Source organism: Eumetopias jubatus, unplaced genomic scaffold (assembly GCF_037043125.1).
Source record: "Eumetopias jubatus isolate StellerSeaLion01/CBP00866 unplaced genomic scaffold, mEumJub1_p1.0 scaffold_8, whole genome shotgun sequence".
NCBI lineage: Eukaryota > Metazoa > Chordata > Mammalia > Carnivora > Otariidae > Eumetopias > Eumetopias jubatus.
Window position 1 is genome coordinate 55,434,749 of NW_028274814.1, and position 27,637 is coordinate 55,462,385.

A 27,637-nucleotide genomic window follows, 5' to 3' on the forward strand; every position below is an offset into this window, starting at 1 on the left:
GTGCATCATAGATGCTTAGTAAATATTTGACCATGAGTAAATGAATTGATTAAGCAAGTTAAATGAATGAGGAGACTCCCTTGATCCTTGTATTGGAGAGATTTCATTTTCACTGTGATGATGAAAACCTACTAATTGTCAAACCAACTAATAGGGTAGTACATAGCCTGGTACTCTGTTAGAAAGAGATGTGTCTCTGGAATTCAGTACTGCCGTCACCGTGGCCTGCAGTGGCCACTCGATTTCATTGGTCGCTCTACTTACTGTCTCTGCTGTAGGAAGTGGGCCTTACCCTGCCATTCTGGGTCAGATTTCTGCCCCAGTCCCTTCTCATCTGTAAGTGAGAAATTTCTCACTCCTCAGGGATAATGATTTGTTCACTAAACGGTGCCTTAATTAACTGCTGTGTGCGTCACAGAAGTGCATTGAACCTTTTCAGAGTTAAAAAATATATATTTGCTCCTAAGAGTGAAGCAGATACATTGCTTCAAAACTTATATAGTAAACTGGGTGCCTGGGTGGCTCAGTCGTTAGGCGTCTGCCTTCGGCTCAGGTCATGATCCCAGGGTCCTGGGATCGAGCCCCACATCGGGCTCCCTGCTCCGCGGGAAGCCTGCTTCTCCCCCTCCCACTCCCCCTGCTTGTGTTCCCTCTCTCGCTGTGTCTCTCTCTGTCAAATAAATACATAAAATCTTAAAAAAAAAAAATACAAAACTTATATGTAAATGTTTTATATGTAAGTATGTTGTTACTCAAAGCCTAGATTTTCTGCCCCGTTTCTGTACCGCTCCCCCCTTCGGTTGGTGCTAAATCCCAGCCACATCCGACTGCTGCTTCTCAGGCTTAGTTCAAATGGCAGCACTTCTGGGACATCTTCCCTGTTCTTCCCCTTGCTAAGCAAGACCAATCCTGACTTGGCCTCCCCTTTGTATTTTCATTATGGTTCTATTACTCTTCTGGTTTGTTTACAAAGTCTTTGTTTCACAGAGGTATTTGACTTAGTAACTGCCTTTTTGTTCTTGCAGTGATTGTTCAGATAAAGCTCTTGCAGTACCAAACTGATTAAACACTGTGCAATGAAGAAGAGTAAAGTTCAGTGATTACTGATTATTTTTTTCTGTTTGAATTGAGCTATTCTGTCAATTTGACTATAGGGAAGAATGTTTCATTTACAATAAAACAACTGGATCTTGAAACTATGTGGTTCTTTATGTGTAGGTTAGAATTAGGTTAACTTTTTAAAGTGGTATATGACCACACGCAGAAGAGATAGTGCTTAAATTCAGCTTTTTCTAATTTGTTGTTTGCTTCCTTACCGATGATACAGTAAACTTATGTTTAATGCATGTTACCATAAAACATTAGTAATTGGCATTCATTAGGGGATACTAGAGTTACCTGGATTAATGCAATTCCAGGTTTTTAATATATATATATTTTTTAAATGCCACATTATTGCTTTTAAATGCTAAGAAGAATATTCTGACTACTAACATGCTTCTGAGTTGGAGTTCCACTTAGTTTTATTTTAAAACTCCGTTAGACTTTTGCAAATAAAACTTTTTTATACAAGTGACTGTAATTTTTTAAGCAAGTCTTCTCTTAAACCACTATAATATCCCATTAACACTTTTTTCCCCCTTATGTAGTTTTACAAGTGCTTTTTTGCATAGATTATTCAACAGTAAACTTTAACCTCAGATCAAGTTATCAGGTTCTTCATTCATTATACTCATATGCAAACCACTGTACTTCACATTTAAGACAGAGCAGAGACCCAACAACTTTGTAAAGCAAGGAGGTGATATAATTTTAGTTTTCAAGTTTAGCTAATATTTAGTGAGTACTTCCTTAGGTCCAGGTAATGTAGCTTTGCGCTACCAAGTACTTTATTCTTTCAAAGGTCCTATGGGGTAGGGTTTGTTATTGTTGTTTGGGTTTTAGTTCCCATTTTACAAAAAATACTTAAGGTTCAGTGAGGAGGATGTTCCAAATAGGAGAGAGCCTAGTTAAAATGAGGTGAATTTGAATGCTGTTAAAAGAGTTCTGGGGACATAAAAGTCGTCACTTAGGGCAGTGATGGAGATGTCTTCAGTTGTGTATTCTCATAGGGTGATTTCTGGGTGGCAACCAGAAATGTCACCTTCTTGAATGCTTGGCAGGAAATTACTTTGGTGGGTTACTGTGTATATTCTAAGAATCATATTTCTGTTCTAACCATTAAGTGCCATTTAACCTTCCCATTTAAAAGCTTCTTAAGAGTCACTGAAATGACTTACGAGTAAAAGAATTATCTAAGTTATTTTAGGTATTTTTGCTTATAATGTAATTTATCAAGTGATCTTAAACATAACCGTGCCATAACAGTCAGAATATGTAGCAGTTATTAATGTGATAGGTACATTTTGTTTATAACTAGCATGGAGTTAATTGAATTATTCTTGTCTTCCAAAATTATTTAAAATCTATTAAAAAGTGTTTATAGATTATAAATGAATATGTTGGTTTTATTTGAGGTTTTGTTTAAAAGGTGATTTAGAAATTATTAATAATCCAAAACTATATCAGGTGAATTTGTATGTAAGCCTTGTATTTTTTATTTTTCTTTAGTGTTCCTAGTCCATAATAATGCTTTCATCTTTGTACTTGCAGCATTACATCATGTTCATATTTTCCCACTGAGAAAAGGCAAGATTTTCAGTTCCTTTGGGATGCCTTTTATAAAACCCAGGCTTTACAATTGCTACTATTTCTACTTAAAGTCTTGGGTACCTATAATTGGGAAATGTGAGGCAACATTTATGATTATATTGTGATAATTTTGTCTGAGCATCTAAGAGTGGAAAATGTGAGGCCTTAGAGAATTAGGAAGATAGAAAAGAAATGGAGAATCTAAAATTAAATTGAAATTGAGAAAGGTGTCATTACTGTGCTTCAGATAGATGTGGTCTTGAGGTGATGCTAGGCAGGGAGGCAGGAGGTGAGACGAGGAGCCATGAGGGAGGCTGCGTGCCCCTGGTCTGTGGAAGAGGGGAAGGACCTCTAAGGAAGGCAGAGTGTTTTGTTTCGTACCACTGGGCAGAAACAGAGATGTAGGGCAGGACTGAAAGGTCTCTTTGGCTGGGATAAGAGCCACGGCAGGGGCAGCTCTTGAAAGGTGGGGATCTGGAAAGGACACCGCTCTGGCCTGGGGGCCGTCTCTTCCTCACCTTGTCGCTGTGTGACTTCTGACAACTGTGTCGATGCTATGGGCCTCAGTTTATTCATTTATAAATGAAGATATAAGTGAAGATAGTAATACCTTCAAGGGTCTATGTGGGGATCAATGGTCATATTTTAAGTACAGTTGTGACACTGTCCTGCTTAAGTGGTAGCAATTGTGAAGGTGGTGATTTTAATACCTACTGCTGGAAGTGAGGATGAACGAGGTACTCACACCTGAGAAATCCTTTCTTTTTTAACCACTCCCCCTGCCCCCACCGAAATAGGAGATGATCCATTTTCTAAATGATGAGAAAAGAAAGCAGAAGATAAAGAGTTAAGACCTTAGGAGATGGTGGGTAAATGAATCACTGAGGTTTGAGCAGGATGTCTGGAAGCAGTTAGTTCTAAGTTAAAGGCAAATGGTATTTAGAACGAAATGCGGGGAAAGGAAATATATACTTTTCATGTTTTACAAAAAAAAAAAAATTACAACCTTTTAGATTGCTAACTCAGTGGTTATTTCTTCACATAACTAAGGTTCAAGAATTGAGTCTCTCAAGAAAGGCAGGGCACTTGTAGTGTTTTTCTTTTGTTCTTAAAACATTGCCTTTAACTGTAGGCATCGTTTTCCATGCCAGCATATTTTCAGTTTAAAAATAAATTGCACACATAGTCATTGTAGTAGTCAGATTTCAACATAACATTTTCTCCTTTTTATTAAAAGAAAAACAAAGTAGTTATCTGTATAAAACATTAACAAACTTAACATTTAACAATATTTTAGAAATTACTGTGAACTACCATAGAACCAATTGATTGAATAACTAAAGTCACTGTTGCAAACATGTTTTTAAAACCTAATTTGAGACTTTTTGAGTCTCAAAGTGACAAAGCTGTATGATTTCTAGTGATAAAAGCTCTTCAATCCTAACACAAGCTGGAGAGGATTATTGTCTGAAAGTGTACCAAAACCAAGGATAAATTGAGAATGTACAGTACTCCTTTTTAAGTAGAAGGATACTAAAGCCAAGAGTTAACAAGTACACATCTGAGTTGTTTGTTCTATAGGTTTGAGCCTAATTTCAGAAATAAATAGCCTCCCTAGTTCCCACATCTCTCCCTCCTTGCTCCCGTGTAACAACACTGTGACTATGTGGCACCTTTTACGGGTTGGGCCCTTGTAAAAGTCCCCAAGTCATGATACCGCCTTCGTTGCCAGAGCTGCCAGAGGAACTGCCAAACCACTATGATAGCCTTTTTTTCTTACACTAAATTAAATCCTCCTTTCTTCCCCGTAAGGGAAACACATGATTCAGAACAAATCATACAAAGGGGTTTGCATCAGAGTTTTGTAAGAGACAACCAAAATCTCCTCTGTGGAACAGTTTTCTAAAACTATGTCTTTTTTGTGCACAGTGGATGAATTTTCAATGTTATTGCCAGAGTTACACATATAAAACACTACTAAAGCTTGCTTTGTCAAATGTATTACTCAGAAGAATTCTATTGTTTTTTGACCATATTAATAGCAATTTTGATATTTCTTAAATTTAAAAACAATGGATTTTGTATTAAAGCAGTCATTGAAATTACCCATGAAACAAAGATGTTAAAACACACACACACACACACACAAGTATTTCCACAGGAGAAAATTGCAATACTAAGAAGTATCTATAACAATGCAATTAGTTGGCCAAAACATTAGAAAAAAAATTTGACACCAAAAGCAAAAAGAGTGAGACTAAATCAAACTAAAAAGTTTCTGCACAACAAAACAAAACGGCAACCTACCAAGTGAGGAAATATTTGCAAATCATATATTTGATAAGGAGTGAATACCCAAAATATATAAAGAACTACAATTCAGTAGCAACACACACACAATCCGATTTTAAAATCTTTTTTTTCCTCTTTCTAAACCCATAATTTTATTGAGGTTTATATATGAAATGTGCAATTTTGTGCTTTTTATGCACCTACTTCGTGTGTGGAGGGGGTATTTCCTTAGCAATGTCAGTGGCATCCTCCCTTACAAGTCTCCTGCTGAGGGAAGACTGGCAATGTGGACTGAACAAAAAATGCCTGCTCCAGTGACCCTGGAAAGGGACACAAATACCAGCATCCTCTATCTTCAGTGTCAGCCATACAATTTAAGTTATTCTTCATATAAAAGCACCTGCCACTAAGAGTTGACTCAAACCCAGTAAATTGCTTTGTTTCCGTAATGAGGCTATAGGAGCAATGTAGTTTATCAGTGTTCTGCCCCCCCCTTTTTTAAGATTTTATTTATTCATTTGACAGAGAGAGGGAACACAAGCAGGGGGTAGTGAGAGAGAGGGACAAGCAGGCTTCCTGCTGAGCAGAGAGCCCAATGCGGGGCTCGATCCCAGCACCCTGGGATCATGACCTGAGCTGAAGGCAGACGCTTAACTGACTGAGCCACCCGGGTGCCCCTCAGCTTTCCCTTTTTACGTAGGCTGCTAGAAAGCTCAGTACTGCCTAAAATGGCCCAGCTTCATCCAGATTTTCTAGTATAGTCACAAATACAAGATTTGAAAAGGAATAAGCTAGGATAATGAATATATTCTATCTCCAGCAGACGTCATTTTTAACTTATTTTTATAATTTGATAGAAACATAACCATTTTATACACGCACACACTAATTTATTCATCTTAAGATCTTTTAAAACTAATTATTATTGAATGAAGTAGTTCCATAGAGGCTTTAAATAAGCAGGTCTTGCATTTGACCTTCTAGTTTAGTAAATGATTACATGTCTGGTAATAAATAGTGATGAGGGCATAATGCCAAGGAACAAGCCATTGGTGTTGCTATTTGTCGATTACTTCATATCTTTCTAAAAATGGCCTTGATTCAATCCTTTTATCTGGACTTTCGATAGAGCATGATCCTCAGATTGAGCTAGTGAATATGACCTATTTCTTTTCAGCCCTGAACTCTGGAATAGCTGGATCCGTTTTTTTGGTTTGCTTTGGTTCGGATTTTTTTCTTCTTCTTTTCTAAGTGTTGTCACTATTTAAGAACCTTCACACATACTGCCTTTGCTAGCATAAAAACACAGCTAATCTTTCTTCAGAACTTTTATATTAGAATTACTTTTCTCCTGTCTTTTTGACATATTAGGGGCAGAAGCATTTACCAGAAGCATGAAAACTAAGAGAAATTACAACTTTATTCATTTACAACAAATACTGAGTATAGTAGCCCCTTCTTATCTGCAGGCGATACATTCTAAGAACCCTAGTGGATGCCTAGAAGCACAGATATCACCAAATGCTCTGTGTACTATGTTTTTTCCTAATATACATACCTATGGTAGAGCCTAATTTATAGATTAGGCACAGAGAGAGAGTAACGACAATAACCAATAATAAAATAGAGCAGTTATAACAGTCTCCGGTAATACGGACTCTCTCAAAATATTTTGTACTGTACTCAGCTTTGTTCTTGGGATGATGTGAGATGATAAAATGCCTATGTGATAAGATGAAGTGAGGGGAATGACACAGGTATTGTGACAGAGCATTAGGCTACCAGTGACCTCCCGGGGGAGAGGTCGGAAGGATCATCACTGCCGTTGACCCGTGGGTCACTGAAACTTAATAAGCGAAAAACCATGAATGAGCGTGGCCTACTGGGTGGGTACTAATTTAAACTGTTTTAACGTAAACAGTGGACCGAACAGTAATTTAATGACAGTGATATGCTGAAAGTCCTGTAGTTCCAATTAAAATAAGCAAAATTATCAAGGACTTATTCTGTCTCAGGCCATGTTTATGCTGCTCACCCTTTTCATCCTCATAAACGTCTCCACTAGAAAGTAAGTTTCATGAGGGCAAAGATTCTTAGGTTTTGTTCACTGCTATCCCCAGTACCTAGAGCAGTTCTGAAACACAAACTTGTAACAACATGTGACCCAGCTACTGCTACTAAGTTGAGGAGACTAAGGTGTGGAAAGGTAATTTAGATACCTAGCAGTGAGTGGGGGCACTCAGATTCAAGCCTCGGGGGTCTGATAACAGAACTTGTGCTCTCAACTGCCATTATTTCCTGCTCCGTCTGTTGTCTCGAGAGAAAGACAGGAACCCAGAGAAATAATAAATGTGGCTTATTCAGCAGAGTTCACTGTTAGAGGGCTATGATGGGCTAGTGGAGGCTTATTGACATTTTCCTATGGAAAGCTTTCCTGGGCATTTTAAGACATTTAGTGGCATTCTGGCCTCTACCCACTAGATAGCAGTCCCAGTTGAGACATTCAAAAATATTACCAGACATTTCCAAATGTTCCCTGGGAGATAAAATCACTCCCAGTTGAGATCCCCTGGTCTCAACTTAGAACGTTAAAACATCACAGACGGGGGCTCCTGGCTGGCTCATTCGGTGGAGCATGCGACTCTTGATATCGGGGTTGTGGGTTAGGCTCCCATTGGGTGTAGAGATTACTTAAAAATAAAATCTTAAAAAAAAAATGAAACCTCACAGAAATCTGGAAGTAAGAGAAGGTGAATACCTGGTGTCATATTTTTTTTTTAAGTTAGGACTTCTGCTATGCCACAGAGTTTGAAGACAAGATGGGAATTAGTTTGTTCTGTGACCATAAGAGTTTTTTACATCAAGACCTGAATTTTATCTCTTCTTTATAAGGATTCTTCTAGAAACTTAGAAACTTCTAGAAATTTATGTAACATCATACCTTTCCAGTTTTTCCTTTTAATTCATGAAAAGTATAAAACCTCTGGCAAGGATTTTTTAAGTGGCATCTTTTCTATTAAAGATTCAAATGTACTTTTGGCAGCATAGAAGTATGTTAGTTTGTAACTTAGGGGTACAGTAAGTTTTGTTATAACACAACACATATGCTCCTTAAAAGCTACCTCACTATGCAGTATCGGTCAATGAAAAGCAGGGGGCTTTTGTAGAAGATGATTTTATTAGAAGACCACTCAAAAACTTCATTAGTTACACATAAAAATAAAGATAGGAATCTAATAAAAGCGGTTACACAGTTTTACTGTTAAATGGTTAAGAAACACAAAAATACTACAGATATCCTTCACCTTGAAAAAGACCTGCAATTTGTATGTGGAAGTGAACATTGGGAGGGTTTCAGCTTGTGAGTTTTGGGGAAGTTTTGGAAGTAAGGATATCTGAAACTATAAAGTTGTATCACTATGTGTGAGTGAGTGTGTTTCATAAAACAGGTGATAAACTACAGTAACTGGCAGATGTTTGAGCTTGTGCAGTCGTACAATTGGTGTACTCCTCTATGTGCACAAACGAGATCACAGACAAAATCATGTTAAATAAACACGGAATTTATGTGATGTTCAAGCTGTTCCCTAACATGTGAATCGCATTGGAGAACTCACTTTTCCACAAGTGTTACAGCAGAGTTGATAGTACTCCTGACTTGAGTTTTGAGCCCCTTCCAAAAAAGAAAAAAAACTTGTGGACTACAAAAAAGATAGCCTGTGTAGGATGAAAACACTGCCTTTGTAAACAGTGCAAGAAACAAACTTTGGTAGAATTGAAGGAAGGCTGAGAATCATTGTCTTCCCTACCCTCTCTCCTGGTCCTGAACAGTCAGTCCTCCTTTGTGCCAAAGGCAACGAGTCTGACTTGAGACTTAAACAGTGGGCCAGCCACCTCCCACAGTGCCCAGTCCATATATGTGCATAACACCAAATATATACATAGAGATGTATATATGTATAAAATAAAGAATTAGTATATCATGTGTTCAAAGAATTCTGTACATTAGCAGAGGTGGCTTTGTGGAGATTTTTTATCAAGACTCATTTGGATTTCATTTACAGCACTTTCACTAATTGGCTCTCAGCATTCATTTAACTTGTATTTTTAGTTTCTGTGTATGATTTAGAAATTATAGGGGCACCTGGGTGGCTCATTCGGTTAAGCAGCCAACTCTTGATCTCAGTTCAGGTCTTGACCTCAGGGTCGTGAGTTCAAGCCTCAGTGAGGTTGGGCTCCCTGCTGGGCATAGGGCCTACTTTAAAAAAAAAAAAGAAAGAAAGAAATTATGTTTACCCTTACCATTACTTACTTTAAAATGCAATATTAGTATAAATGCCAACATAAGAAGGAATGATTTTAAAATTTAAAAATGTATTGCAAATACATTTTTAAATATATACAAATGTACATAAAAATATATCTTTGCAGGAGCAGTAAGCATTGACAGTCCTATCAGGTGGTGGAAAATTACCACATTTAAACAGTTAAAGCTGGAATTGATATTTTGGCTTGTCAACTTTTGTTTTAATTTGTTTTTGATGAAATAATTAGAAAACATTACTATGATTTTCCTGTTTGATAAATATGTTGTTTAAATTAGTTCTCAGGAGGGCATCTGGGTGGCTCAGTCAGTTAAGCGTCTGCCTCTGGCTCAGGTCATGATCCTGGTATCCTGGGATTGAGTCCCACATCAGGCTCCTTGCTCAACAGAGAGCCTGCTTCTCCCTCTCTCTCTGCCCCTCCCCCTGTTTGTGCTTTCTCTCTCTCTCAAATATATAAACAAAATCTTTAAAAAATAATAATAAATAAATTAGTTCTCAGGAGCCAGACTTTAGGAGTATTTTATAAGACAGAACAAACAAACATTTGAGAGGACTTATTTTATGTTACAGTTATATATATGTAGTGGGAAAAGTTATATCTTTCATTAAAAAATATTATGGTCATAGCTCGTTTCATTGCACTTTTCTGTATTGCGCTTCACAGATAATGTGTTTGTTTTTTTTTTTAACAAATTGAAGGTTTGTGGCAACCCTGCATTGAGTTAATCTTTTGGCAATATTTTTCCAACAGCAGTTGCCCACTTCATGTCTATCACATGTTGGGAATTCTCATAATATTTCAAACTTTTTCATTATTTTTACATTTGTTGTGGTGATTTGTGATTAGTGATTGTGACTCACTAAAAGCTCAGATGACGGCATTTTTTAGCAATAAAGCGTTTTAAATTAAGGTATGTACATTGTTTTTTTAGACATAATATTATTGCGTGCTTAATAGTGTAAACATAACTTTTATATGCGCCAAGAAACCAAAAAATTCATTTCTCGTTTTATTGCGATATTCACCTTATTATAGTCATCTGGAACCAAATCTGCAATATCTCTAAAATATGCCTGTAAAAGACTTTCATGTTAGAGTGTCCTTGTAGATTTTATATGAATTTTATGTCAATATAATATCAACATTATATAAAAGAAAATACATGGGATACTTCGAAGAAATAAAAGAACATAAATATATTCATATTTCATATTGATTTTCGTCACTGGTCTTTTAAAATAGAAACACTAAGATTTTTATTTAGTTTTATTTTAAGACATTCTGATCTGAAAAGTACTTGGACAATAAAAACATCAATTTAATTGAAAATAGCATCCACTTCGGGGAAAAGAATGTGCTCTTTTTTTAACCATTCATTATTAAATATCTCCATTCCTTTATGTCTTTGTCTGATGCTTCTGATGTGTACCCATATCTGTTTAATGGTCAGGATGTCAGAGACGTCTGTTAGCCAGATAACCATTGCAGAGCCATGTTGTTACAATTTAGAGCTTCCAGAATATTGGGATTAGAGCGTCTACTGTATTCCTCCTAGGCAAGGTGACACAGCATAGGGGGAAAATGCAATATATAAGGGTTTATTTGCTTTCTTTTTGCAACATTGGGTTGTTGTTGTTTTGTTTTGTTTTTAAGAATTCGTGTATTTCTCTTCTTTCTACCACGCAACAACATTGGCTTTTTAATGCTTTCAAGGAGAGACTTTAAGGAAAAAAAGGTGCTATCCTCCATTTTTTATCATTAAGGTATCCCAGTCCCTATCCCAGATTACTTTTCCCCTTTGCCCCTACAGTGTTTTATTCTGTTAAAAATCAGAATTTACATACCTCAACGCATTCATAGTGTTAATCACATCTGGGTACTTTAGTATTTTCCACTTATCTCCAGAGGCTATACTTTCTTAGTTGTTCTGTTAATCAATTTATTGCTTATTACATAAACTGGTATCCCGCATGATGAGACCTTAGGTTTCTACCACTGTACTTTTGTAAATCAACAAGTTAGAAAGTCACTCACATACCTTTTCTGTAGTGAAAATATCACTCCAAATAAATATTTAAACCCACCAAACTTGGGGTTTTTTTGTTTTTTGTTTTTTAATTTTTTATTTTACAGAGAGACACAGCTAGAGCGGGAACACAAGCAGGGGGAGTGGCAGAGGGAGAAGCAGGCTTCCTGCGGAGCAGGGAGCCTAACGCAGGGCTCGATCCCAGGACCCTGGGATCATGACCTGAGCCGAAGGCAGACGCTTGATGACTGAGCCACCCAGGCGCCTCTAAACCCATGAAATCTTGTATAAAAACAAAACCATCACAAAAAACGGATAATTTCTGGGAACGCAAGCTGGTGCGGCCACTCTGGAAAACAGTATGGAGGTTCCTCAAAAAGTTGAAAATAGAGCTACCTGATGACCCAGCAATTGCACTACTGGGTATTTACCCCAAAGATACAAACGTAGTGATCAGAAGGGCACCTGCACCCCAATGTTTATAGCAGCAATATCCACAATAGCCGAACTATGGAAAGGGCCCAGATGTCCATCAACAGATGAATGGATAAAGATGGGGGGGTGTATAATGGAATATTATGCAGCCATCAAAAAAATGAAATTTTGCCATTTGCAACGACATGGATGGAACTAGAGAGTATTATGCTAAGTGAAATAAGTCAGTCAGAGAAAGACAGTTATCATATGATCTCACATTGGTATGTGGAATTTAAGAAACAAGACAGAGGATCATAGGGGAAAAGAGGAAAAAAATGAAACAAGACGAAACCAGAGAAGGAGACAAACCATAAAAGACTCTTAATCTTAGGAAATAAACTGAGAGTTGCTGGAGGGGAAGAGGGCGGGCTGATGATGGGGTAACTGGGGGATGGACATTGGGGAGGGTATGTGTTGTAATAAGCACTGGTTATTATATAAGACTGATGAATCACAGACCTGTACCCCTGAAACAAATAATACATTATATGTTAATTGATTGAATTTAAATTTTCTTTAAAAAAGGAAAAGCTGATAATTTAGTAGTCCTATATACTTGTTATAACAACCAATTATCTAAAGGAATAATAGAAACACATTATATTCCATCAGTCATTCTACTCTAATAGTCAATATGTAATATCTTTTAAATTGTATCTGTACCTTTTCTTTTTTGTGATTTTAGTTTTACTTCATGGATAAACTTTCAAGTACTATGTTACCAATAAAAGTAATATTAATGAAAGTTAGGATATAGAAAAGGAATTTAAATATCTAAAGTCTGTCAGAAAGTTTGTGTCTTATGGTTATAGACTTCCTGAAATACAGAGCACATATAATCTCTGAAGATTAACAAAGCAATATTCAGTTATAACATCTTGAAATTTTTCTCTGTAATAAAAGTAAATTTTCTAAGGTCGGGCACACCAATACATCTTCCTTACAGATTGCCTTATTGTATGTGACCCAGCGGGGAAAATATTAATTTACAAAGGATGATATTTGTTATTTAATTTATCAATGTATATTACATATTTTTTTGGCATCTAGTATTTTTGGTTTAGATAATTAGTTTGGGAATTTTTTTTCCCTCTCATTTCAGGAAGACAGCAGGAGACCTAATCTTATCACTCACCTAAAAAGGATAGTATTTCTCCAAGAAATAGCCATCCTTAATTCAAAGCAAATTTTTTTTCAGCAAAGACAACAAGTAGATTTTTCTTTCTTTCTGTTGTTTGTACATTTTTTTGTTTTCTCCTTCAGATTTCATTTTCTATAACATACTTTCCTGAAGTATTGTAAAATTCAGTCCCATTACATTATTTATATAAAGATTCTTTAATAAAATAAAACACCATAAAATATTACTCTTCCTGTGGTACTGTTTTTATTACTACCCATATAGTAGTACTGTTCATTTTTTTTCTGTATGTGAATTTGGCATTAGTCCTCTATAATGTGCCTAAATTAGGATACAAAATAATGGAGGTAGGTAGATACTCATTCTTGGTGGCCCACCTCTCAAATATAAAATGCAATGACCATGGAGCCAAATCAGCTTACCTTTATTTATAAAATGTGAGAAGAAAGACTTGAGGTCAGGCGTGGGGAGTAGGAGGTGCATTTAACTATATGGTAAAACTGTAATAGCATTCACACACATGTATTGTATACATGGTAGATAGTAGAAAGGGTGTATTTGGATATTGCATACCTGGGAGGTACGAATTTCATCGCTTTTTTTTTTACTAATGTTACAATAAAGAAATCACTGTTTTGCTACCAGAATATTAGAGAAACATTTGTCATAATAGAAGTACATGCATACATTTTCTCTTTTTCTCTTTTAGCCATAATGAAAGGAAAGTGACCTGTAAACATCCAGTCACAGGACAGCCATCACAGGACAATTGTATTTTTGTAGTGAATGAACAGTAAGTAAAGAATTTCATGGAATGCCTTCATTTTAAATGTCATTAGTATTAAGATTGCTCTTATCCATATTTTCAGTACAGTATGGTTTAACAGTTTTCTTATCTGGGTATTTGCGGTCAAGTGTAACAGAAAGCCATCTATTTACTTTCTTGACGAAGATCATCTCAGAAACTCTTTTTACAATAGTTCAAGCATAGATAGTAAGCCCAAGAGTCTGAAATTTAAGGTCAGAAAATCTATAAACTTGGTCAAATTATTAAACTCATTTGAGCCCAGTTTTTCTCATCCTTAAGTCAGAGATAGTGGTAATTATTTCTCAGGATTGTTTTAAGCATCAAATGAAGTATGTGTGAAAATACTTTAAATACTTTATATGCTATAAATCTGTTCACAAAAAAATAGTTCTTGATATCATTATTGTTTTCAATATTAGAATAGTTAATCTTTAACGGAAGCTTTAATTTTCCAGTTAGATGACCAAGTAGAGTATCTGTAATAATGCTTATTAAAATAAACATGATTTTAACCTATGTTGTGCTTAGGAGAACTGTTAATTTTATTTAAAGTAGTTATAAATATTAAGCTCTGACTCTAGAGCTTATTAAGCTCTAACTGGTATCCAGATATTTTGAAAAAGTGGGACACCAGCATTGTTATCTCTACGGAAGCTTCATTGTAAAGCAGTTAACATATACAGCAAGTTTTAGCATTCTGACGTATTTGCAGGACCGTTGCAACCATGACATCTGAAGAGAAGAAGGAACGACCTATAAGCATGATAAATGAAGCTTCTAACTATAACATGACTTCAGATTATGCAGTGCATCCAATGAGTCCTGTAGGCAGAGTAAGTTATTTTACTAACTATTAATTTTTGATAACTGGTATAATTGGTAGCATCTATTACTATTACTCTTAATGGACTTAAAATTATAGAATAATCATGTCATTTTTACTCTTATATGAACCTAATTACATTTGAGGTAAATGACTTAAGCAATGGTGTGTGGAATATAAACTAATAAGATTATGTTTTAATAATTTAATGACTTTTTAAAAAATATTGTAGAGTTCAGATTTTGAATAATTTTACAAATATAATGGATGTTTGTGTGAAAAAATGGCAGTTTATTGAATTAACTGATGTTTTAAAGATGAAGGTTAATATAATGGCATACAAATCCCTTTTTCTGACTGTTATATATATGCCTAGGTTGAGCAAACTTTTTTTTTTTAAGATTTATTTATTTATTTTAGACAGGGAGGGGTAGGTAGGGGCAGAAGGAGAGAGAATCTCAAGCAGACTCTGTGCAAAGCACAGAGCCGGACAACCATGAGATCATGATCTGAGCTGGAACCAAGAGTCACACACTTAACCAACTGTACCACCCAGGTGCCCCTGAGCAGACAGACTTTTTTTTTTTTTTAAGATTTTATTTATTTATTTGACAGAGAGATAGCAAGAGCAGGAACACAAGCAGGGGGGAGTGGGAGAGGGAGAAGCAGGCTTCCCTCCAAGCAGGGAGCCCGATGTGGGTCTCGATCCCAGGACCCTGGGATCATGACCTAAGCCGAAGGCAGACACTTAACGACTAAACCACCCAGGCACCCGAGCAGACAAACTTTTTAAAAATAAATGTAAAATCCCTTACTGCCAAAGGGAAACCCTATGCCAGTGTGCTTGATGACTCTGATGTATTTAGAATCCATGATATAGAAAGTGCCATAGTCAAATGGGAATAGAGGTGGGTGGTTTTCCTTTATAATTAGAAAGAAAAATGTTAATTGTTTAATCTATGATCCTATATTCTGTGTCTATAAAAATTTATACTTATTGCTTTTTATACTTTAAACCACAATGTTGATATTTTAAATTCAGAATTTTAATATGAAAATTCTAACAAACTCTTGGAAAATATGCTACTAAATCTGAATAAATAATTGCCTTAAAATTGCTTCTCAGTTCTTAAATTAATGGATAGCAAGAGAATCGAGGGATAATACAAGAACAATATTCATTAAAAAATAATATAGGGGTGCTTGGGTGGTGCAGTCAGTTAAGCATCTGACTCTTGATTTCAGCTCAGGTCATGATGTCAGGGTCCTGGGATTGAGCCCTGCGTTGGGCTCCATGTTCAGTGTGGAGTCTGCTTGAGATTCTATCTCTCTCTCTCTCTCTGCCCTCCTACTCGTGCGGTCTCTCTCTCTCTTTAAAATAAATAAATATAGTAGGACAATTATAATATTAAATTATGGTTATTGTAAAGAACTGGATAATAGGCAGTGATTTTAAATGCCTGTTTTAACATTTTTTGTTTTAATGTTCTTAAAATGAAATTTTGTAGAGTATTATAAGTTAATGTAAATTTCCAAATAATGTAATTTTAAATTCTTATATAATATAAAATGCTAGTAGGATAACTGAGCATTATAGTGCTTCATTAATATATTTTCATCAAAATCTAGAGAAATGATAGGTAGGTTGAGGGCCAGCCAACAAATCATTTATCTGGAAAGAAAGTTGGGTCTGTGCCTCAAACTTTACAATAAAAATTTTCCAGATGGATCAGATGCTGAAATGTTAAGAACAAAACTATAAAAAACTACAAAAAACAATGGAAGATTTTTAAAAATCGAACAAACTCAGAATGCAGATGGGCTTTCTAAATATGACATAAAACCCACAAATCAAAATAAAAATAATGAGAGATTGAACCATACCTAATTATCATGCATGCATAATATCTGCAATTCATATAACAATTAAAGAATAATACCTTTATAATTAAAGAAGTTCTGTGAATCAATAAAGAAAAGGCTTACAACCTAGGTTTTAAATGGGAAAATTATGTAAAATCACTTCCCAAAAAACAGAATGTTACTGTTAAATATATGAAAACGATGTTCATACTCATAATATGAAAAATGCTAATTAAAATCAAAAAAGGATACCATTTTTCACATACCTGATTTTCAGAGGTTAAAAAGTTTTCTTGCACAGTACATTGACAACACTGTGGGTAAATAGTCATTTTCTTTATGTAATAAGCTCCAAGAAATAGTGGAACAGAAGTAGTAGAACATATGTAGTCATTTGACGAAGAAAAGATATTCCATACCTATGAAAACCGATATTTTAAATGAATAGATGCACACATACACACAGTTGATGTTGGTTGCCTCACGAAGTTGTTTGGGTGCTGGAGCCCAGGGGTGAGAAGTAGACGGGTCCTGGTGTACCGTTTGAGTTTTATACTGTGTTTAAGCATATATATGTTCAAGAGTAAGTTAAAATTAATCAACAAAACATGCTTGGAGTCTAACATTCTATTATGTACTAATATAAGCTTCAAAACAAATTCTAGTGGAATATGCTAGATTCTAGATAAATTGAAAAATTAGAAATAATTTAATATAACTTTTATAGAGAACTCAAATTCAGCTTCTTTGTTTTTGTTGGTTACCACTACCATTCCTGCCAAAATAAATCTTCATGCTAAACATAACAGTATTTCAGAAGATTGTATATCCTTATGTAGACTTTTAAGAATACAGTAAATACCATCTGTCTCATATCGTTTAAGTTCAGAGTTGCCCATAAAGGAGAAAACACTACATGACATTAAGCAGATCCTTCCAGTTTTTGTTGACTTGATGTGACATGTTTTATATTTTATATCTGAGTATTTCTCTTGACACCTGACTTGACACTATTCACTTTCTGTAATTGAAACAACACTATTAAAGGCAGATAGCAAGCAAAAAAATTCTACATTTCATTAATCCTTAAAGATTTGTTCATTTTTACCCAAGGTTTATTCAATTTATATAGCAGGTAGGACAAAATACTGCCATACATTGTGCCTTTTTATATATTTTTTAAGATTTATTTATTCTGAGAGAGAGAGAGAGCACGGGTGGGCGTGGGGGCAGAAGGAGGGAGTGAGAATCCTCAGGCAAACTCCCCATTGAACAGGGAGCCCAATGCAGGGCTTGATCCCAGGACCCTGAGATCATGACCTCAGCTGAAGACAAAAGTCAGTTACCCTAACCAAGAGGCTCTTGGTGTCAGCTCAGGTCATGATCTCAGGGTGAAGGGATAGAGCCACGGGCTGGGCTCCACACTGGGCATGGAGTGTGCTTGAGACTCTCTCTCTCCTCCCTCTGCCTCTCCACCCCACCCCACTCCCCCCACCCTAACTCGCGTGCATGTGCACTCTGTTCCCTCTCCCTCTCTTAAAAAAAAAAATTGTACGTCCCAATTTTAAAGGACAGATTGTAAAACTTGTGATTCTTTGTAATATCCTGACGGAAAAATTCTTTGTGAATTCTTACACATAAAATAAACAAGTCCTCAAATGCAGAGTTGTTATAATTCACCTGAAAAGATTAAGTCCTACAAGTTTCAGAGAAATCGGAAGAGATAAAACTTTGAAGGTGAAATATAAGTACCTACGCACTAATAACACAATTTCTGTTTTGCTTTTTTCTGTTTAGACTTCACGGGCTTCAAAAAAAGTTCACAATTTTGGAAAGAGATCGAATTCAATTAAAAGGAATCCTAATGCACCTGTGGTCAGACGAGGTTGGCTTTATAAACAGGTATTTTCTGTTTATTTTCTATTTGATGTGAAAGAAAGATGGAATCAAAAGAGACCTTTTCAACTGAATGCACCTAGGACAATTATATAAACTGGAGAAGGAACTGTAGAGTAGTCATCAGATTCTTTTTATTACCACCGAAGACTGTTAGGGGAACAGTAAAGAAAGAAAAGGTAATGGTTACTTAGAACAGAGATTGTGTGTGTTTGTTATAGGTATTTCTGGATTTGAAATTAAACATACGCTGCATGAAAATGTTAGCAATAATATGCTAAATTTATCCAGGCAGAAACATTTTTTAAATGGGGGAAGAAAACATACAGAGGTATTGTTCATTTTTCTATTCATATAAAAATCATTAAATGTACAATTACATACTTCTTTGCTTTAATTTACAGAGAAATCTGATCATAATTGAGATTTTTCAGATTTTTCTCAAATTTTTGCTTTTAGGCTCTCAAGGCTACTCTCTCAGCATGGTTCAGTCTCAGACACCCTAATAAGTTGGGGGTGTATATTGTATTGTTGTTTGGAAAACCTGGTTAACTAAGCTTTTTTGGAACCTTGCCATTACTTTGAGAATTAGTAAGGGTGCATGTACATTGGACTTTCCGACATCTGTTTTGACTGCTTGGAGGCTGTTTTCTTTTTTACTTTCTGGTTTGCAGCTGGGTTTCCAAGTGACCACCAGATAACTGAGATGATGTACTAGGCACTCAAGACCTTTGTCTTTGCTCTATCTCTGATTCTACATGTACATAGATGATACAAAGCAAGTTAAATATTAGGTCATTGATGGTGCTAGTTATTCGGTCAAATATTGCTAATTGCTTTCAGATTACCTAATAATTATAGTAATTAAAATTCATAATGAAATTGTTATGAAACGTTCATTGTTCCATCTGAAAGTTGGGATGACAGCTAAACACATACCGAGAGAAGGCCCTCTTAAAATCCAGAGAATTCCCAATCATTCAAGCAAATTAGTTTTGCCAGTGTCCACTGAGTTGATTGAGTATATAACCTGAATATCAATTTTTAATTTTTATTTTAAAATCCTGTATATTTTAACTGACATTTAAACTTATCCAAGCTGAAAGATTTTTTTTAAAGGTTTTATTTATTTATTTATTTATTTATTTATTTATTTGAGAGAGTGTGCAGGAGAGAGGGCACAGGTGGGGGGTGGGCAGCTAGGAGAAGGAGAAGCAGACTCCCCGCTGAGCAGGGAGCCTGTGATACAGGGCTCAATTCCAGGGTTCCAGGAGCCCGTAATCATGACCTGAGCCGAAGGCAGCAGCTTAACCAACTGAGCCACCTGGGTGCCCCTGAAAGATTTTTTTTTTAAAGTAGTCTTTCTAATGAGTCCAAATTATGTTCACATAGCTTAGCATAATATTGAGCCTAATAGAGGATATGGGAGTTCTTTAAAATGATTTTTGTTCTCATTTCTTGATGCCTTGATTAATTTGTATTGGAAAAGTGTTACCAACCAGTTTCTCTACCATGAGTGTTTATTTTATAATAGGTGTGTGACTTATAGAGAGTTTGTTTGCAGAGTCACTTAAAAGTCTAAATTTTTTAATTATTTGTATTAAAGAATATTACTAGGAAACTGAAAATACCATATACCATTAAAAAGATTTTTTTTTTTGGTCCTTTGGTGTAACTGTCAATTTTAAGGACAAATGTTTTGTTTTGAGATTTTTACCTATATATAGTTCTGAAGTCATTTTTAGGTGGTTACAACTAGAAATAAATAAGAAATATTAACGCATATCCAAACTGGCCTCTTTTTTGCATTTGTGTGTGTGTGTGTGTGTGTGTTTCATTTTCTCTTGCAGTTTTGCCTTATTGCATGGGGGAAGGTAATTTTTACTAAAATTGTAATTTTATTTGAGCTTGGTATTTTTATAAACTGAATTACTTAGAAGAAGCTGCCACAGAGGCACTCTCTTTTGCAGGATGAGCAAGACCCAAACTGTACATGTAAGAAGAACAAATGTTTGTGAAATGTATTTGTATGCTAAGTTTCCTTTATTCACAGTCATTTTAAATCACATTACCTTTGGGACAATTTCAAATCACATATTTTTCTTATTGTTGAAGATTAACATACTTATTAAATCTGGTTTACCAGAGTACCCACAATGCTGCATAGTTACATCATCCTCATGTTAGCAGACATGTGTGTTCAGAAAAGTGAATTTCAAATTGCTTACAAATAGGAAGCCGAATCAGATTGCGTCAAAAGTATTTTTCACGTGAGAGTATTACTCTTCAGAAACCTGTATACTTGAGAATATCTTCATGTTCATGTGATCCAAGTCTCTAGAAAAGGTCCTCCATATTTTGGCTTTTTAGTTAGGTTTCTGTCCAGCCTATATCTAATACATCTTGTCTTAAAAACTTAGTTTAAATAAATGCATCAGGAATGAATTTGAATTTTCTGAAATGAAAAAAAAAAAAAACCTTTAATATGCTGGTTTAATTTAGGACAGTACCGGCATGAAGCTGTGGAAGAAACGCTGGTTCGTGCTTTCCGACCTCTGCCTCTTTTATTACAGAGGTGAGCTTCCCGTAAACTGTCTTAGCGTATTATTTCATAACTGCAACAGAATGTGTCAAATAGTGGATGCTTTTTTATTTATTTTTTAATTTTTTTTGAGATTTTATTTATTTATTTGACAGCGTGAGAGGGAACACAAGCAGGGGGAGTGGGAGAGGGAGAAGCAGGCTTCCCGCTGAGCAGGGAGCCCGATGCGGGGCTCGATCCCAGGACCCTGGGACCATGACCTGAGCCGAAGGCAGACGCTTAATGACTGAGCCACCCAGGTGCCCCATGGATGCTTTTTTAAAGAAAAAATCATTACAGTTCTTTGGCTGTTTTATTATCAACAAACCGTATCCAGAAAACCTTTTCTTCATCCATATATAATACTGAGTAATTGAGGTAGGACTGAAGGCAGTATAGTGCTTCAAGCAGATTAGTCTTGAGTTTTGGTCTGGTTTCTATAGTTTGTGTTAATCTTATTTGTTTTATGTAAATAACATATGAATCTTCACTCTGTAATGTTATCCTTGAATTCAGTGCCTACTAGATAAAAGTCATTAGTTTGTTGAGATTCTTTTTATGTGTCAGCTTTGTTAGATCCAGCTATTGATTCATTGAACACACTCCCCAGTAAATGTCTTGAGAGTATCAGAGATTACTCTGATATATTGGCAAATTTTTTTTTAAAGTGCAAAGAAATGTACTTATTATGATCTCCACCCTCCTTGCCCCGCCTCTTTTTTAAAACAATGACAGCCTCCCTGAAACATGGAGAAAATTGTGTAAAGGATATATACCAGGCCGTTAATGTTGGTGTAGAGGAAATAAAGGTATTATCTTAGGTATGGGATAATGGTCTTCATTTCTCCTATATGGATATCATAAACTCCTTTTTTAAATATGTTTTCTTGTTAGTAAGTTATTGATTAATACAATTTTAAAGCAAAGTCCAGAGAAGTCTGTGCTCTGTGCTTGTATGGATCTGTTAGATACTACATGTTTGGTACCTAGCAAAGAAAAGTCTGCTTCGGCTGTAATATAAAATCATTAATCTGGACAGTAGCTCTTTCTTTCCTACTTTTAAAGTCCAGTTGGAAACAGTCACTAAAGGATTAGATTGTCAAAGCGTGTTTAATAATTTATAACTTTTCTAGATAAGTATTTCACAAACTATAACAGGATTTTAGAACTGATTAACAACTTTAAAATTTGTGATTATACCAAAAGAGTGTGATGAAATTCTGTGGTCATCTGTCAGAGCAATGTAATGCATGTTAACCTTCAAATTAGAAATTACTAGAATTGTATTCATCTATTTTTCCCCCACTGCAAACTATGGTTGAGAAGCATTGCTGAGTCGGAATTAACCAAACCTATAAAATTTCATTTTGTCATAGAGATGTTGGTCAGGCAGCAGGTTTGATATTATCTTTAGTTTAAGTACCAACCATACTCTGCAATTTCCCTTAAAGGTTTTCCCACTCTTTCAGAAAGTCAGGAGTTATATATAACTCAGGCATTATTTTTAAGCTTACAGTTTGTAGTTCTCTCTTTTGCAGTTTATTTATAGTCTACTTAGAGCTTTAAATAAGAACAAGAAAATATTTATTACTATTCTCATATAAAATTCCTTAATGTTAATTTACAACAAAAAGAACACTGAATTCCTTATAACTTGCTATCGTTGCTCATGGAAAGGTACTGCTTATGACTATTACTAAAATAGAAAAACTTTTAACCTAATTTTAAAAATGTAAATGTTGAGTTCAGAAGCCATGTTGAATATGAGATTCCATATTATTATTAACCATATGCATTTTACACCTAATATATTTATTAATTTTAGTATGGTTTGCCAGACAGAAGCAATGTAAAAAAGAAGAAAATATAAAAAGGGAATATCACTTAACTCACTTTTGCACTTTTGGTGGTTGGAAATGAGTAGATGATATTATACACTTTCACTATTTTATCAACAGGAATTGTCATATTTGAAATAAAAACTACCAGACTTTAGTGAGATGATTATAATACCTTGCATTTTTTTGAGCATTTACTGTATGTTGAGCATGTAACATAGATGATCTATTTCATCTCTTCTTTATAGCCATTTAACAAGGTAGGAAGTCTTACTTCGCCTGTTCACACAAGAGGACCCTAAAGGAGAGTGAGGTCATATTGCTTGCCTGAGGTCTCACAACTAGCAAGTGTCAGAGCCAGGATTTATACATACGCACTTCTCTTAACCACAGGTTTTTTCCTTACACAGGTCTCTTCTCTTAACGGCCTGAATACAGCAGCTCCATTCATTTCTTCTGTATCTTTCCAAGTGTCTAGTATAGTGACATACACAGTGCACTGTCAGAATTTTTTGACAAATCAGTCCACATTTCACAGATATGGAAAGTAAGACAAAATAAGTGATTTGCTATTTTTTATAATAGGTTAGCAGCCAATACCAGATGGAAGCTCAGTTCCCACTGTTCTTTGCAAAGTAGCGGGCATATTATGACAGAACACTGAGATTGCTCTATTTTACAGTCTGCTGACAAAACTTATTATGGGACTTAATTCATTCAACAAATATTTATTGAGCAGGACCTGCTTCATTCCAGGTGCTGTCAAAACAGTGAAAGAAAGCTCTCATGAAGCTTCATTCTAGAGGAATCAGGGAGACAGTAAATAAATTCAGATAAATAAAAAAGATGATGATAAGTCCTTTTAGAAAAATAAGGTCATCATATGAAAGACACGCATGGAGGAAAGATTTCTTTGGATCAGTTCTCTGAGCAGACGTTTTAGATAGCGAGGTCTAAATGATGATGAAGAGCCAGAGTGAGTATAATGTTCAGGCAGGGGGAGCAATAGTGCAAAGGCTCTGACGTTAGGAAAGTGGAACATTGAAGGAGCAGAAGGAAACCGTTGTACACAGCTGGAGGACTAGCAATAGGGAGGCAGGTGGGAGGAATGAAGATTGCACCAATGTCAGACTCTACTAGAATTTCGATTCTACTGTAAATACCGTAAGGAAACAGTGGGATGTTTTTCAGTATACGAATGATATGCTTTGATTTACATTGTGGAAAGCTTACTCAAGCTGCTCTTAGAAAATGGATTATAAGGAGGAAGGAAAGAAGCAGAGACTAGTTAGGGGTTATTAGGTAGAAATGATAATGGCTCGGAGTAAGGTGGTAGCTAGCAGTGAGCACTTTTGGTATACCAGATATATTATTAGGTAGTAAGATACAGAAGTGAACAATATAAACTCCTCTCTTCATGGAACTCACAGGTTAGCTAAAGGAGTCTAAGAAAGACTGTCATAGTATTCAGTTATGTTGAATGAGTGTTAACCAGATGTACAAGGAAAGAATTAGGAAAGAAGGGTAAGTCCACTAGACAGTGGACTTAGCATGTTCAAAGCATGTGTGAGGATGGCATATTTGTAAAATTGCACATGGGGCTTATGTTGCTGGAATGAAAGTTATGCCTGCAGACATAGCAGGAGTAAAGGCTAAAAAGTAGATTGAGGCACAAAAGTCATTTGTTTACCATCCTAATGAGTTTTAACTCTTAAATCTTAAATGCAAGAATAATAATAGGATCATATGCACATTTTAGAAAAATCACCCTAGCACTTGAACTACAAGCCAGGAGACCAATTAACAAAGTATTGAAGTATTCTAGGTAATAATAATTAGTAATAATATTCCAGTCTGTAACTTATGTACCCAGCTGTAATTATATATGTGTTTTTTGTCTTTTACCCAAACATCTTTAAAGCTGAAGTAGAAGTGGGGAGTCTAAAATGTTAACTTGAATCTAATCAATGTTGAGATTCTTATGGTTCTTGTCCCAGGTTATGTTCCCCAGGACACGAGCTCTGTGATGGAGGTTAATGTGCAAGAGGCTCATTGGGGAGTGTTCAGGGGACCATTATACCTGCAGGAAAGGGAAGGAAGTATGTTGGGACAGAGGGAGTTGGGCTATCATCCAGTCTAACAAAGGTCCAGCTCACCCCCCCTGGAGAGTTTGTTCATTCTACAGATAGTCAGTACCCACTCTTTGCTTGTCAGTGTATGAAGCCCTTTAGGTAAAAGACAGTTACTTAGGTCAGGCTTGACAGAACTAAAAAGAAGAATGTCATGATTAGGAACATTTGAAGAATCTAGTGAAAAACTCTTAGGATAGTCATTTGACAAAAGATGAAGATTTTTTATATATGCAGTGCCCTTAGTTTTATATAATAAGGGCAGTATTTATTGAACACTTCAAATGGGCTGAGTGCATTATTGAGTTCTTCATGTCTGGTAGCTCATTTAAGCCTCACAACAGTCCTTTGCAGTAAGCCCTGTTTTCCTCAGTTTTATGGTTGATGAAACTGAGATACCCAGCATTGATAACTTGCCAAGATCTCATAGCTGCTAGTGTCCATCTGGGAAACCATTCATGGTGATCCAGTGAAATCAGCCTATGCCATAGTGCCTGTGCATATTCTGAAAGAACTTTAGGAAAAGTCACCATTTCCAGTAATGCAACATAAGAGAATGTATTATTTGATAAAAATGATCTTTTAATAAAGATGACTTCATGAGCGGTTTCTGATTATATGCTTTATATAAACAAAATTGGATTTAAAATAGAATGTGACTCATCTTTTAAATTGTCATATTCTCATAATTGATGACTGCTTTCTACCTCTTTTTTTTTTTACCTTTTAGACTAAATCTGCGCTTGTGTTCATTCTTTCCATTTATTAGTATAGTAAGAGGCAGAATTTTGTAGCCTTATGAGAAAAGCTACAGAAATAACCTCTGTTGAATGCAACTTTCTTTTGGAAGTTTCACCATATATATTAGAAATGAGGGAAAAATAAAATTCCTTGTTAAGTTTATGATAATAAAAAAACATGGCAAGCATAATAAAAGGAATTATTTCTCATTTATGGTTTTTCTCATTGCTGAGTTCATCAGCCTAATGTACAGCTTAATTAAGTTGTCTTATGGGTTTCTAACAATGAACTATATATTTCGAGTTTCATAAACATCTCTGCCCCCAAGCAGCAAGTTAATAATGTGAATCTATACTGTGCCAAGATTAATGTTTTATCATTCTCCTGGGTGTGTTTTATTTGCTTTGCCTTGTAGGTCTGTAATTTATTCCCATAACTTTGTTGTGTATCAGAATGACTAGTAAAAGCTAACCACAGCTATATGTTTTAAAAATCATATAATTCTTACAGCATAGTTTAAAATGTATATTTATTCAAATGTTTTTTAGCATCTACTGTCATTCTAAATGTCTTCGTTCAGTTGACATTCTAGAGGGGAGAGAGAGTTGATAAATACATAATAAAGCAAATAGTATGTCTAAGGTATTGAGGAGGTAGGGGCAGTAAAGTTCCAGAAAGAGAAGACAGGGCTCTGGGTTGGGTTGGGATGAGAAGCAGTTAAAAATAGTGTGGTCCAGGAAGGCTTTATAATGAGACATTTGAGCCAGACTGGAGGGCATGAGCAAGTGAGCTGCGTGTTTGTCTTGGCTTGAAATGGTTGGGCATTTAAATCCTACCAGAAATGTGGGTAGATTGACTTTGTAAGGTTTCTGTGTTGTTACTTATATGCTAATATATTTTCAATGAATCACATGTGAAGAGGTTTGTAGAATGTGGTATATATGCCAAACAAATGTATACTGTTTTTATGTCTAATTGACATTTTTCTGATGTGTGAGAACCATTTCTGATTTGCTTAGGATGGGGAAGCTTATGAAAGTGAAGAAGTATATACACTTGTGCTATTTAATATTTCCTTTAAAACCTTATAAAGAACTATCTAAACGACACATGAGTCCAGTTCATTTATATATAAGAACCTTTTGATTTTATCAAAATAAATTTTGAGAAAATTTATTCTGCTTCATGAGAACATTTAAAATGCTAATCAGATGTTCAATTATGTCTTAGATGAGAAAGAAGAGGGTATCCTGGGAAGCATACTATTACCTAGTTTTCAAATAGCTATGCTTACCTCTGAGGATCACATTAATCGCAAATACGCTTTTAAGGTAAGGAAATAGCCATACTATTTTAATTCTGTATTTGAATCTTGCCCTGATTTAAAAGATGGATATTGACCCATAGATAATTACAAAAAGATATTTTAGTGATGGTCATTTTTATTTTTAAAATAAGTCAATAGTCTTAAGGTTGAGTAGGAGAATGACCCTTTTAATTAGGAAGCATGTTCTCAAATATCTAAGGGCCAAGCATCTTTATGTCTGTACTTCAGAATGATTTTAGATAAAGCAAATATGTGAAAATGCTAATAATTGGTAACTATAGCTGTAGGTGTCCTGGCAATCACTGTACTGTTCTTTAAAGGTTACTGTATGTTTGAATTTTTTCATAATAAATTTGGGGGAAGAGTACTGTAAGAGATAACAACTGTGGTTTTTTAACATATGTACATTTATGATCTTAGAGAATATTTGCAAAGATGTTCTTGGGTCTAAGTACATAATGAACATTGGGTACTTTTGAGATAATATTGATGTTGAGACATTAAAAAGTATTAAATCCAAGCAGACCTGAGCCCCCCTCCTCTGACTAACAATACCCACCCACTTCTGATATTCTGGTTTGTGAAATACCTCAAGTTAAAGGCCACTTTAATGATAACTTGGTTATTTTTGTTTTCAAAAGCCCTACTGCATTCTTTGCTTTATGGCTGTGGCTAAAA

General features: G+C 35.4%; 1 protein-coding gene across 3 annotated transcripts in view; it reads left to right on the forward strand.

The window, feature by feature from the left end:
• PLEKHA5 (pleckstrin homology domain containing A5) overlaps nt 1-27,637 on the forward strand; it is a 238,983-nt gene that overhangs the window by 126,185 nt on the left and 85,161 nt on the right. For all 3 annotated transcript variants that reach the window (XM_028119753.2, XM_088025565.1, XM_088025566.1), the window contains exons 4-8: nt 13,663-13,746; nt 14,474-14,594; nt 18,245-18,349; nt 20,846-20,918; nt 26,863-26,963. In XM_028119753.2, coding sequence (XP_027975554.2) covers nt 13,663-13,746; nt 14,474-14,594; nt 18,245-18,349; nt 20,846-20,918; nt 26,863-26,963 — 484 coding nt within the window. The remainder of the gene's footprint in view (nt 1-13,662; nt 13,747-14,473; nt 14,595-18,244; nt 18,350-20,845; nt 20,919-26,862; nt 26,964-27,637) is intronic.